At 41.5% G+C, this 13,918-nt stretch overlaps 1 protein-coding gene across 3 annotated transcripts in view; it reads left to right on the plus strand.

Annotated features, from left to right (window-relative positions):
• The window catches only part of PROX1 (prospero homeobox 1), a 51,441-nt gene extending 37,951 nt beyond the window's left edge, over positions 1-13,490 (plus strand). Inside the window, exon 5 of one of the 3 annotated variants that reach the window (XM_064164491.1) lies at positions 9,954-13,490. In XM_064164491.1, coding sequence (XP_064020561.1) covers positions 9,954-10,142 — 189 coding nt within the window. In that variant the 3' untranslated portion in view covers positions 10,143-13,490. Of the gene's footprint in view, positions 1-138; positions 213-9,953 lie in introns of those variants that run through there. The other 2 variants (XM_064164492.1, XM_064164496.1) reach the window with 2 other exon arrangements.
• The last annotated feature ends 428 nt before the right edge of the window (positions 13,491-13,918 follow it).

Genomic DNA, 13,918 nt, shown 5'->3' on the forward strand with positions numbered 1-13,918 from the left:
GACCATTGTGCATACATAAAAACTGTCTGACATGGAGCTGCCCATGGTGAGACTGCTGCTCTGTAGTGGACTTGCTTCACATCTTGGGGACATTCTCCGTCACTTGTCTAATAGATGCTGTTTATGCCTTATGCTTAGGTGAAAAGGTTCCCTGTGGAGTCTCTCTCTATAGCCACTGTCTAGATCATCCAGCTAGAAGAGCAATCTGGCCTGCCTTCTCTTGCCACCTTCAATCTGTTTACCTCCCATTACCACAACCTTGTGCTCTGCAACATGAGCTGCCTTCACCAGCTGAAGACCTCTGATCCTAAGTCCACTAGAGATTTTGGCTTTCCTGTTTGGCAAGGTGACTTGCTGCCCACCAGGTCAACATGAATAGAGACTTTTTAAATCCATAATGCCCTGCAATTGCAAAAAACCAAAAAGCCACCTCCATATAATTTAACCTCTCCTGGCAGCCTGGTATCTTGGGCTGTCTGTGCTGCGCTTATTTATTCCTGCAGTAGGATCCACAATCTAAACACACTTTTACCAAGAATTCTACTTTATATAAAATTTGAAAGTAAAATCAATCCTGGACCAATCTTATCATTTTTAAAGTATGTTTATCCAGCTTTGTAGTAGGAACAAGCAGACTGTTTGAAGGCCACATAGTTTTCAAGCCTTGGTTGCAACACGTTACCCCATTTTGAAACCGTCTTTATCTAGCCGAGAAAACTAAAATCTGTTTGACAAAGTAGCACTCCAGCCAGTTTATCTTGCAATATGGCTTTAGCTCACAGAGCCTATTGATTTCCTTAAATTAATGTTTACAGAATGCTACTGAATTTCACTCAACGGGACATTGTTCTTTTGAAGCTTTGTAAAATATGATACAGAGTGTTATTGCCTCTTGTTCCTTTGGTAAGACTGATGAAACATTTATTTTTTTAAAGTGCAGCCTTGAACTATAGCTGTTTCCTACAAGTGTGTTTACTCTTGGAACATTAGTAATACAACACACTATCAAACTCCAGCACAATACCACAGGCAAAGTCTGTAGGTACGCTCTGGCCAACCTAGTCGTATAAATGGAGCCGAAGTTTAGCACAGATTAGACATCGTATGAGAAAAGGTTTCAAGCTTAGCCCAGCTGTCCCTGTCTGAAGGATCTTCAGATTTGTGTGCCACAGCCAAGCAGTTGTCTGACGCTGTTACAATATTAGAACGGTTGCATTGGTCTTGGTACTTCTAAACATGGGCCCTCATCCTGAAAATTAATGTCTAATCCTCTCCATCCGTCCCGCCAGACAAGGTGAATAGCTTTATGGTTGCCTTGTGCGTGGTTTGGAGGCTTTTGATCCAATCTGGGGGGAGTGCTTACAAATCTGCTCTGCTCCAAGAAGCCCTTGAATAACTTGTAATGTCCACCCAAATTCTGGTAGTTTTCTAAGATGAGATCACTTTTACCCACTGCTAAAACTCGACAAGAAATCACAGCCACTAATGACTTGACTGTTTTGCTACTGCTTTCTGTGGCTACAGCTGCCATCAGACTCAGAAGTTCAATAAATCTTTGCTGTTTGCTTATATGAATTGACACACCAGGTCTAAACTGGACACTCTTACATAGGGCAATGCATACCTGGTCCCACAGGCACCAGGGTGAACCTCTAACTTGAAGTATGAGTGGGAAAGAAGTGCCTCTGAGGAAAATGTGTACACACACACATAGACACACACCCCCAAGTCCAGCACGACCAGAGCTGAACTGTCCACAGGGGATGCAAACTCTCTGTTGAAACTAAGGGACAATGAAAATGTACAATGCTGAGGAGCTGCCCCTTGGTAGCCTCCCACATGTGTTAAAGGAGAGGGATTTAAGCTCCATGTCTATTGCATTCAATATTAATGCATAAGTTGGTGAGAAAGACAAATAGGAAGTCAGTTGGGCACCTAATACACAAGCTTCTTGCTTTGTAAGACTGTAAGACTGTGTAAGGGAGCAGATGACTTTTCTTTTTATTATGGAGGTTCCACTTAACCAAGTCACAATCCCAGTAAAGGGGAAAGAAAAGGCAAGTCTCTGACTTCTTGGCTTTTGGCTAGTAATCTCTGTGTGGCCTTCCTAAAGCACCTGATTTTATCCATGTTAAGTCCACTCTGTCTGCAGAACAAGTCCCCAGCTTGTGCTACTGCTGTCAGGAGATATGTCTCTCCTTGATCAATATTTACTTAACAAACAGCAGGGATAGGAGAGTTTGTTTAGAGGAATCATGTGTGCACAAGGGTGAATGAATGCTCGGTAAAGTACTTCACCTGTTTGTCTCCTTTCCTAGGATCTTTCTGCTTCAGGCCTCTTGCTGGCGTTTGCTGCCATTGCCCCTGTGAACATGCTCAACGCCACCCTGCTTTAGGACAGTTTAGCAATCAGCTGCAGAAAATGAGCTTCTGAGTAAATATTTTTTTGCCTGTTCTAGAAAAGTTGGAGGGAGAGAAATTCAGGAACTTTGTTGAGTTACTTCTGTGGTTAAAAAAATACTTGATGCTGAAGTAAAGCTGAACCAAACTTCCTAGACTCTTGCACTTATGGAAGAAGCCATTTCAAAGATGATTGAAACGTTTTGTTGTAACAAAATACTGTGTAATTGCCACTGCCAAACACTCCAAGTGTTCTAAAGGGGGAAAAAAAATATACTCAGGTAAAATTGCAAGGAAGGAAGGATGGTCAGCATTTTTTAAAGAATAACTTTAGAAAGGCCTGCTATTCATTTATCCAACTGAAACAGTTGTTTCTGATGCCTGAAGTCATTGCATGCAATTAGCTTTGAGGCATCTGAGTCTAGTTTGGGGAGGGGGGAGGTGGGTTGTATTTTACTTTGTGAATCAGAGTTGTAAAAGCCATCTGAAATATTCATGCAGAATTGTCTGAGAAGCAGTTTCTGTTTTATTTACTGCACAGTAGAACAGCCACAGTGGATTAGCTCTACAATACCCGTAACAAAAGCACAACAGCTGATGCATGTGATGTTAGGAGGTGACAAAACAGTTAAAGTATGCTGCTGGCTACAGGCAAGCAGTCAGCAGATGCAGACAAAAGGGTTTGTGACAAGAATAACTCTCTCTCCAAGGCGAGCAGTCAAGAGTATCCAAAATACCAATACCCTTTTCTCCTTGACATTGTCTTCTTACAGTCAGCATTTTATTGCCCTTTTATAGTAAAAAAACAAAACACAATTCTCTGGAATATCAGCTTTAACTTGACTTTCACAATTCTGTGATCTTTACATCTGTATTGCTTTTTCTGTCATCTAGATTTACCACTTGAGCAAGAATTTTTGGAAGTTTAAAAGATTAACTGTGAGGAAGCCCACCTTTAACAGGATTAAAGACATGAAATACACATATAAATCTTAGAGCAGACCGGTGGCTTGTTCTGTCATTTGGTTTTTGTATTTTTTTCCCCCCCTTTTCTATTAAGAGAGACTTAAGCATCTTATTTTGCTAATGAAGAAATCAGGCTTGGGGAGAAATTAAATGTTTGCTTGACAATGGGAGAGATTTAGGTGCTGGAAAGGGACTGTGAATGAGCTGATGTTTATTTCAGAAGTGTGAAAAATCAGCTTATATATCTCCAGAAAAAAAAAAAAAAAAAAGAGAGAGAGAGAGAGAGAGAGGCTGTCTTCTTTGTAACCTTTGTAATTCCCCTTCTATTCTCTGTGACATTCATTCAGCTGCCAAGCATGTTTGGCAAGGCTTGAGCCAGTGAGCGCACTTCCAGTGACCGCTAACCTTGGTATGTCCTGACACTTATGATGAGTATCTGCAGGACACAGAAGGCAGGCAGGCTGCTATGTCAGGCTTTTATTATGTACTGCAGAGGCTGGGGACAGTCAGTTTAATAAAACAAATCATCCTTGAAGGTAAAGCAACCGGGAAGAGGAGGAGGGCTCGGGGAGGGGAGGAGATGAGAGGAATGGGAGGGAAGGGAGAAAAAGTCTTTGCTGCACAACCCCAAAAAAAATTATTTAACTAATAATTGGTACAAGACAACTCCACAGTGACAAAAAGGGTGAAGGGCCACTGACTGACCACCAGCTTGAGACACGTATCTACTCCTAGTGTGCCCGCCTTCTCAATGGTGATTTTTAAAGTCCATGCATGCCAGCAGAAAGGGAAGCCTGATTCTCTTTGTTGGATTGAAGTCAGGATTGCTTCACTGATTTTCCGTGAGCGGCGCTGACTTAAACTAGCTAAGAGGATCTGCCCTCACCTTTGCAGTCACTTCTGCCCTTTTAGTAACGTTTTCCTTGAGAAGAAGTTCAACAAGTATTTTTAAAGCGTATCACTTTCTGCAGCTGCATTCGTTTCTGTGTGAAAGGAGTGTGTTAGGTCTGACTTGGTTCCAACTTTTGAGCCCCTGGAACTATACTTTTGCTTACATAGAAATAGTTTGTGCTGGGTATTTTTAACAAAGCACTCCCCCACAGTGCTAATCCAAATGGTTCGGCATGGTAGTTGCAGAGGCAAACCCAGGAGTGAAATAGTTCAGGTTTGTTGTTCAAGCCAAGGAAAATGCCAGTAGTTAAAACAGCATAAACAGACAAGAGCAGATGAGAGCTTTAATTCCCTCCCAGTTTTCATAGACAAAGGCTTGAGAAGGGGCACTGTATGGGTCTGATGCATATCAGGTATAAATCAGCATAACTGCACTAAGGCTGGTAGAGCCCTGCTGATTTACACTAGCCAAAAGTTTGGCCTGTTACTTTTTCTTTGGCAGAGGAGCATGCGACAAAGTGTTGATTTCTGTCTGAATCGGGCTGAGGTGGGTCCAGCTGAAGCCTACCTACGCTCCCCCTGAGCAGACCTCATTGTCTTTCCTCCTGGTGAATTGTACAGTGTGAATGTTTGATTGACTGCTGCCACCTGATGCTAAGAAAATGCCCTGGGTTCATACTAGGGATTGTTGGTTCTATTAAAAGCAGCATAGATGGAGTTTATTTGTCACTGAAGCATTTTCTGCAGATGTTCCTACTTCAGAGATGTTCAGTCAGTTAGGTGTAAAGATGCGCTGAATAGGTTGCCATCACTTAGGGTCAGGGAAATGCTACCCCCAGACACATAATTAACATGGCTGACTGATTATTGCCCAGTGAAAAATCTAACTACTCATCCATTTAAATATTTATTTTCAAGCTCTAGACTTCACTAGTATTTTCTTTATTAACCAAAAAACCCCAAAAACCACAGAAACAGCAGCACTGTGTAGTTACTCTTTCTAGAAAGGAAAAATGTTGGCTGATGTACTATCCTGTGGGGATTAATCACAGTGCTATTCACATTACAACATGCAAAGTAATGTGTGTAATCCAGTTTGACATGAAAAATTGCTAATAACATCCCAAAAGGAGAGAGCTATGAACGGTTTTAAATGCCTGAAGAGTAGGGAAGATCTTTGGGAACTTGGCATTTCAAGGCGGTCTCATCAAAGCCCCCCCAGGGCTTTGTTCACTATTATGTTTGTGGGCTGCTCTCTGCAGTCTGTTGTCCTAGGTTCAAAGGGGCCTGGCCCTGCAGATGTGGCGCAGGTACAATGAAGTCAGACCTTAAAAGCTAACTCTTAGACTACACGAAAAGCCTGTGTGTCTTCACTAGGGTGGGAGGCCTGGAAGGTAGTTTCAGGGGGTTCAGACTGCTCAGTGGAAAAGCAGCATCCCCTACCTGGAAAACTTTGATATGCAAAGGTTGAAATTGAGTGACAAAGGCTCTGCTTAAAACCAAGGGGTGTCACTTTGATGCTTAAAGTTGTCATGGGAGAGGTAGGAGATTTTGAATTTGGACTTTGTGCTTCTCATATAGGTGCTTGTAATTGCCTCCCTCTCATGTCCAGAAACGTGGAAGAAAGGCATCTAAACACTGTCCTCTGTAGTGGACACCAAAATTGAAAGATGTAAACTCTAAAGCTCATCAGTTTTTGCCCTCATGAGCAATCATCAGAGTGTGCACCAATGAAATTGTTATCTACTATATTTCTTCTTAGCATCATGTAGTCAACAACTCCTTCGCATAAGGCTGGGTGATAGATTGGGCTGAATGATCTTGGAGGTCTCTTCCAACCTGGTTGATTCTGTGATTCTATGAATACCAAGGAGGTTGAACAGCAATGAACAGTTGGAGCACGTGAACATAGAAGTGTGTTGTTTTTTGTAGCAATGCAGGAATGAGACAAGCATGGTATCTGTTGCAGATGTATTACCAAGTGGCCAAACAGCAGAGTGGTTGTGGGAAGATTTTAAGTATTTCTTTGAGCTGGAGCGACAGAAACATAACAGTTATTTTCTTCCCTCACAATTCCTGTTCAAATTGCCTCAAATAGCCCCATCGAATGCCTTCTTTGTCTCGTCTATACCCAAGAGCCCCACAGCCTTGAGGCTATGGAGGAAGACAAGGTTAAGGAGGAGGCTTTCGTGGTTGACAGGGACTGGGTTAGTGAGGACTGGGTTAGGGAACAGTTACGTAAACTGAACATCCATGGGTCCTGATGGCGTGCACTCTCGAGTGCTGAAGGAGCTGGCACAGGTCATTGCCAGACCACTCTCCATCATCTTTGGTAAGTCTTGGTGGACAGGAGAGGTGCCTGGGGTTTGGAGGAGGGCAAACATCACTCCAATATTCAGAATATGGAAGAAGAAGGACCCAGGTAACCTCACCTCCGTCCCTGGAAAGATAATGGAGTGGCTTATCCTCATCGCTGTGCTTAGCCATATCAAGGACAAGAAGGTCACTGGGAGCAGTCAGCATGGTTTTACAAAGGGGCAGTCATGTTTGACCAACCTTATAACCTTCTATGAGGACGTAACCAGGTGGATAGATGATGGAAGAGCAGTGGATGTGCTTTACCTTGATTTCAGTAAAGCATTTGGCACTGTCTCTCACAGCATCCTCGTAGCTAAACTGAGGAGGTGTGGTCTGGGTGATGGAGTAGTGAGGTGGATTGGGAACTGGTTAAAGGAAAGAAGTCAGAGAGTTGTGGTCAATGGGATAGAGTCTAGCTGGATGCCTGTAACTAGTGGAGTTCCTCAGGGGTAGATACTGGGACAAGTATTATTCAATGTATTCATCAGTGACCTGGATGAGAACGTGGAGTGCACTGTCAGCAGGTTTGCTGATGACACCAAGCTGGGTGGAGTGGCTGCCACAGCAGAGAGTTGTGCTGCCATTCAGAGAGACTTAGGCTGAGAGTTGGGCTTGGAGAATTTTAATGAAGTTCAACAGGGGCAAGTGTAGAGTTGTGCACCTGGGAAAGAGCAATCCCACATATGAGTATAGGCTGGGGACTGAACTGCTGGAGAGCAGTGAAGAGGAGAAGGACTTGGGAGTGCTGGTGGATGGAAGGATGGCCATGAGCCAGCAGTGTGCTCTTGTGGCAAGGAAGGCCAAAGCCATTCTGAGGTGGATTAGAAGGGCTGTGGTTAATAGGTCGAAGGAGGTTCTCCTGCCTCTCTGCTCTGCCCTGGTGAGGCCTCATCTGGAGCATTGTGTCTAGGTCTGGGCCCCCCAACTCAAGAAGGACAGGGAGCTGCTTGAGAGAGTACAGCACAGAGCCACAAAGATGATTAAGGAAGTTGAACATCTTCCTTATGAGGAGAGCCTGAGGGAGCTGGGGCTGTGCTGCTTGGAGAGGAGGAGACTAAGGGGTGACCTCATTCATGTTTATAAATATGTAAAGGTGAGTACAAGAAGGCTGGAGCCAGGCTCTGCTGGGTGATGCCCAATGACACTGGGCAATGGGTGGAAGTTGAGGCATAGGAGGTTCCATGTGAACCTGAGGAAGAATTTTTTTCCCTGTGAGGGGGACAGAACACTGGAACAGGCTGCCCAGGGAGATTGTGGAGTCTCCCTCTCTGGAGATATTCAAGAACCGTCTGAATACGTTCCAGTGTGATCTGGTTTAGGTGATCCTGCCCTGGATGGGGCTGGACCAGATGATCTTTTGAGGTCCTTTCCAGCCCCTGACATTCTATGATTCTATGAATGAAGCATTTCCACAGAAGGCAGCCTGCCTTTGGGAGCAGAGGAAACCATGCCGGGACTAGATTTCACTCTTGGATGTAGACAGAGTACTGCTGCTGTGGAGCTTCTGGAGGCAGTTTGTCATCTGGTGTCAGGGGCAGCTGATCTCATGCTTATCTGATGGCAAAATCTGGCTAGCAAACTGCTTGTGTTTCCCCAGCAGTGGTAGGTGAGTGAGGCTCCAGTACTCTACCTTACCAGGTTAAACACACACATTTCCAGACAAGGTTTCTGAAAATGGCTTCTAAAGGGAGAAGGAAAAAACCCCTGAGGTACAGGATATGGTACCGACCCAGATCTGGCAATCTGGCATTCAGCACACGAGTGAGGTCTCCCCAGGTGTCTGTTGGCCACCACAGGAATGGTTGCAGTGGCCCCTGCTATAGGTTGGAGAATTCTCTTGGTGGAGCGGGCAAAGAAGAGCAGTGGGAGAACACCTGCTATTCTAAGCATGCTGGCTACCGGCTGGCTGTGTGTTAGCAGTTCTAGAGCTGTATTCCTGTATTAAAAGCAGAAAAGAATACCTTTATGGAGATGACCTCGACCTTGTAACTGACCTACAGTTCATTATAGTGGTTGCTTTTGAATCATGTAAGGCAGAGGGTAAGAAGGTGGTGCTAGTGCCTGAGACATCTATTTAGGATGAATTACTAAAGGTTGGAGATAACTTTTTTTTTTAAACATTAAGCTCCAGAGTGTCCAAGTGAGAGCTATGAGGATTATTAGGGGACTGGAGCACTGCCTTATGAGGAGAAGCTGAGGGACCTGGGGCTGTTTAGTCTGGAGAAGAGAAGACTGAAAGGGGATTTAATACATGTTTATAAGTATCTGAGGGCTGGGGGTCAGGAGATTTGCAACAGGCTCCACTCACTTGCTCCCTGGGACAGGACAAGAAGAAATGGATGTAAGTTGCAGCACAGGAGGTTCCAGCTCAACACAAGAGGAAACTTGTGTTGAGGGTCACAGAGCATTGGCACAGGCTTCCCAGAGAGACTGTGGAGTCTCCTTCTCTGGAGACTTTCAAGGCCTGTCTGGACCTGTTCTGGCAGGGGTGCATTGGACTCGATGATTTCTTTGAGTCCCTTCCAACCCCTAACATCCTGTGAAGCCATTGTTCAGGGACTGCTGCGAGTAGTATTCTGCTAGCTGGCCATTTGGCTCACCAGTGAAGTGACAGTGACATTTGGAAAACCCAGATAAGTTTAAGGCATTGCAGCTAAGGAACCACTTGGAGCACAACGCACCCATTGAAAAGATTGGGGGTTTGTTTGTAGACTTCTGAAAAAGAAGAGAAGACCATAATGTTTCCCAAGAAAGCCATCTTATGGAGATCTCCTGCACAGCAGCCACCGAAGCAAGCCCTTAGCTGAAAGCTCGCTTGCTTGCTTTTAAACTATGGACAGCACTCAGAGATACTCTGAATTTCTTTGATACCTTTCAGCACTAGTTGTGACCAAAGTTAAACATAGAGGTACACAGGAGTTATGCTTTCTATGTGTGCATAACTTTTGTATCAGTTCCCACATGGAGAGAAGAACATAGTTGTAAATGCATGGGTAAGATATCAAGCGGAGATTTCTCTCCTTGAAGACAATGTGTTTGTTTCCCCTCCTGCTAATTATATCCTATAAATCCCCTACTCTCCAAACTCAGACAGTAACATTTTGTTACCTACATTCTGTCAGTAGACTTTACAAAGGTCTCTAACACATGTTATAAAAGTTATTGCTATAGTACTATATATAACATCTTTGCATAAGAGAATAGAAGGCTGCCGCATTTAGAAAATGCAGGTGCTATGTAAGCCCCTTTCTGAAAGAAAGAACTTAGCTCAGTTTCCTTTGAAGAACCAGAGACTTGAAATTGAAAACTGTATTAATGCCATTGTCTCCTTGTATCAGCAGGTTCCAGAGAGATTCCTGGAAGTGGCTCAGATCACGTTACGAGAGTTTTTCAATGCCATTATCGCAGGCAAAGATGTTGATCCTTCCTGGAAGAAGGCCATATACAAGGTCATCTGTAAGCTGGACAGTGAGGTCCCCGAGATTTTCAAATCCCCAAACTGCCTACAAGAGCTTCTTCATGAGTAGAGAGTTCAGCAGCTATTTATGAATGTATGAAAAGTAGCAGTCCCCTTCTGATGCCCAAGTCACGTGTCTCTATTTTAATTTCATATATATGTGTATCACATACATATATATGAATATGAAATTAGACTATGATTCCTCCTGGATTTAAGTTTTCGGTTGGTTCCAAGGGGATGGTTGTTTTACTTCAGCCTTCAGTTTACTTTTGCCCGAGACCCTTAACGTTTGGAGAACCAACGGGGTTAATTTTCAGGGAGAAGAGTTTGGAAGCTTGTAAAAGCCTGTCTTAGCAAAGTTAGGGCATTATGTTTAAAAATGCTTTGTCAGATTTATTGCTTGCTGCAAAGTGGCATTTTGTCTTGGTGAGACTAATGTCATGGCACAATACTACAGACAATGAAGTTTATATTATGTTTATACTGCTAAAGGTCTGAACTCTGTGGAGTCACCTCATAAGCTTCGAGCTTTGTCTTATTTTATATTCTTTTTAACCAATAATTAGATTGTTTCATACTACCAAAAACAAATAAAATTAAGACAACAGCTGGTTTAGGTACTCACTCCAAGAAGTGATACCCCCCCCCCCCCCCCCCCAAAAAAAAAAAGCAAACCCTGTTCTTTATATTTTTCTTTACAGAAAAGATAAATGCCCTGCACCAGTAATCAGTGTGCCCAATGGTTGGTTCCCTAAATTGCAGCAAGGGATGTTTGCACAAATTAAGTACCATTTTTTGCAGGGTGAGGCCAGTAATTCATGCACGATATTGTATCAATCACACTAATTCTGGAACACGGTCAGCTTATTAAAGCGGAAGCATTTCACTCTCCATAGAGTAAAAATGAAACCTTCAGCATCCTATCTTGCCATGTCTTGGTCTTACTTTAAGTGGTATTAGTCCCTGAAATGATTCTTTTCTTAGCCCGTTCTGCCCCTAAAAATCTCCTTTCCAGTATACAAAAGTTTTCTGTTTGTTTTCTGTTTGACATCTGTCCTGAAAAAGCACTTTTTGACTGACCTTAGCTGTAGTAGAAGAAAGCGTCCACCTCACAGTGTTGAGGCAAAGTTTAACAAGAAAATGAAAAAAAAAAAAAAAGAAATAGAAAGAAAGGAAGAAAAAGACTTGTTTGTAGCTGTAAAATATAATTAGTCTTTTCTTAATCAGAGAAGAATAAAAAATAAAAATAAAAACCATTTTCATAAAGATCTAATCAAGCCAATACAGTGTCCTCCTGGCTATACAGGGTTCAGATAGCCAAATTGGATCTTGAAAATTTACAGTAAGTGCAGCTTAGAAAAAAAAAAAAAAAAGAAGAAAATAAAGAACAACAAACCCAAAAACCAAACCTGTTTGAGCAATGTGCTGCACTTGGCTTCTAAAGCTGGAGCTTGTCTTGACCAAAATCTGAGCTACAGTGTGAAGTCCACGATGAGGCTGGGTTAACCTGAATGCTATATATACCACAACATGCCAGCAGACAGAAAGAAAGCTAGCTGCTAGTTCTCATGCTTTCTTCAGTGGCTATCTTTTTCTCATGTTTTCAGAAAGGTATTGTCTCCACAAGTTTGGGGGAAGGTTGAATATGCTATGGCACTCTGTATTTGTCATTTTCTCTGTCGTCTCTTGTGCAGATGCAGTAAGAATTTATTGTTATCATCAATAGTATTTTCCCCTACATAATTCAATCTGAATAGAGGAAGGTCCTAATTAGCTGTGAATTATATTTAGACCGTTGAGGATATTGATATCTTATTTCTTTATTTTAAAATTACATTTTGACTTTGGAGAGTGAAAGTTTACCCATGTGACTAAAGAGCTGACCTGATCATTGCAATTTCACTTCATTTACAAATACTGCTGATAGACAGAAATGTATGAAAGCAATTATTGTTAGCAGAAAGCCTTAAAAACCTGCTGACTTCAAATTAAACAGCACAATCCTGTGATTCCCTGTCGTTCTTTTCAAGCATTGGCAGTATCTGTGGAGTATAGGCAATGCAGACAATAGCATGGGATGAAGTGCCAACATTTTCACTATGCATTAAAAGCAAAACAAATCTTGATCTTAGACTCCATGAGAGTACCTAATACTGTATGTATTCTTACAGCAGGCAGGATGTGTCCTCTTTTCTCTTTTCACTTTTCTCTTTTTAATTTGCTTTTCTTTTTTCTTTTCCCTTCATTTATACTTTCTTTTTCTTTTATTAACTTTTTTTTCCTCTCCTTTCTTTTACTTTATTTTATTCCCTTTTCTTCTTTCCTTTTTCTTTCTTTTCCCTTTTTCTTTCTTTTTTTGTGCAAGATTTGGTAAACATTACACTTCATAAAGATGTAACTCACACAAATTCTGAATAAGAAAGGATGAAAATTGCATTCATGCACTTTTTGATTTCTGGGAAGAAGTGGCATAAAATGCTCAAGTTTCAATACAATAAGTTTATCATTGGCATACCATCAGATACAAAATCTAACACTGCATTGTCACCTTGGACATAAGAAAGCAAAGCCATACTTTAGTCATGCTATGTGGACATACTACTAGCTACCATCTCAATATGTGATTTTACCATTGCTTTTATTATGTTGTTGTTGATGTTTATTATTATTATTAATATTATTATTAATTATTATTATTTGGCTGCAATGTGATTCACATAATCTAAATAAGTGAAATTGTATACTCAACACTTGATGTTGTTGCATTTATTTATTTATTTATAAGTAGCATAATCTCAATAGCAAAAGAGGTGTAGGAATTAAGAGTAGAAAATTAATCTTAAAAGCAAAATAAAGCCCTCCTCGGTCTGAAAAAGGAATAAATGATAATTTGATCTTTTCAGTTATGTGATTTTTTTTCCCCTGCAGTTTATAGCCATATTGCCTTTGTGCCTCCCAATACACTTAAAATTATAAATCCATGGCATAGCTCCCACTAAATTTGAAGTAGAAAGCAGTTGCTTACAAACGATCTCAATCGTATTCCACTGAAAATGGCTAAAAGGCAGGAGGCTACTTTTATTGTGATGAAAAGTTTACATAGGGAAAAGAGTTGCAAAAATCCACCCAGAAAACCCCTCGTTGCCATTCATTTACTGCTAATTCAGATTTATTTCTGCATATAAACTTGAGGTTATAGTCTGTGCCTAGACCTTAAATGCACCAGCGGAAGGATTAAAAAAAGAAATCCTTCAAAAATACCATTTCCCCCTCCCCCCCCCCACGAGTCCAATTGTTCTTGTGCCTTCTGTGGCTTACAATTTTCATCTTTTAAACTTTATTTTTTTTCCCCAAGTACTACAGCTGCAATAAACACCAATTTTTTTTAATTTATTTTGATTTCGATTTTTAAATTCTTTTTTTTCCCCCAGCTGTTTGACATAATGTTGATAGCTATGCATATTTTGTGTCTTTTAAAAAACTTTAAAATGTAAAAAAAAAAAAAAAGCAAAAAAAAAAGCAGGAGAATAAGTTTTTGAAGAAGAGACTTTTTAGAACAGTTTGATAACGCAAATTATTTTTTTCCTCGATCGTTTGAGCAGCAATTCAAGTTTTGAAAATTCTTGTAGAAGCCAATTTTTTGTAACTGTGGTGCAAATCTTGTGTTTTTCTTAGCCTGATGAAAAGTAGTATAGAAGCAATATTTCATACGTGACAAGATGTGCATATACATATACGTATGCAGGCACGCACAGAGACAGAAGGTGCGGGTGTGTGTATGTATGTATATATACACAGGGACACACACACACACAATCGGCGTATGAAGTGAAAAGCTTACCT

This window comes from Pogoniulus pusillus, chromosome 25 (assembly GCF_015220805.1).
Source record: "Pogoniulus pusillus isolate bPogPus1 chromosome 25, bPogPus1.pri, whole genome shotgun sequence".
In the NCBI taxonomy this organism is placed as follows: Eukaryota; Metazoa; Chordata; class Aves; order Piciformes; family Lybiidae; genus Pogoniulus; species Pogoniulus pusillus.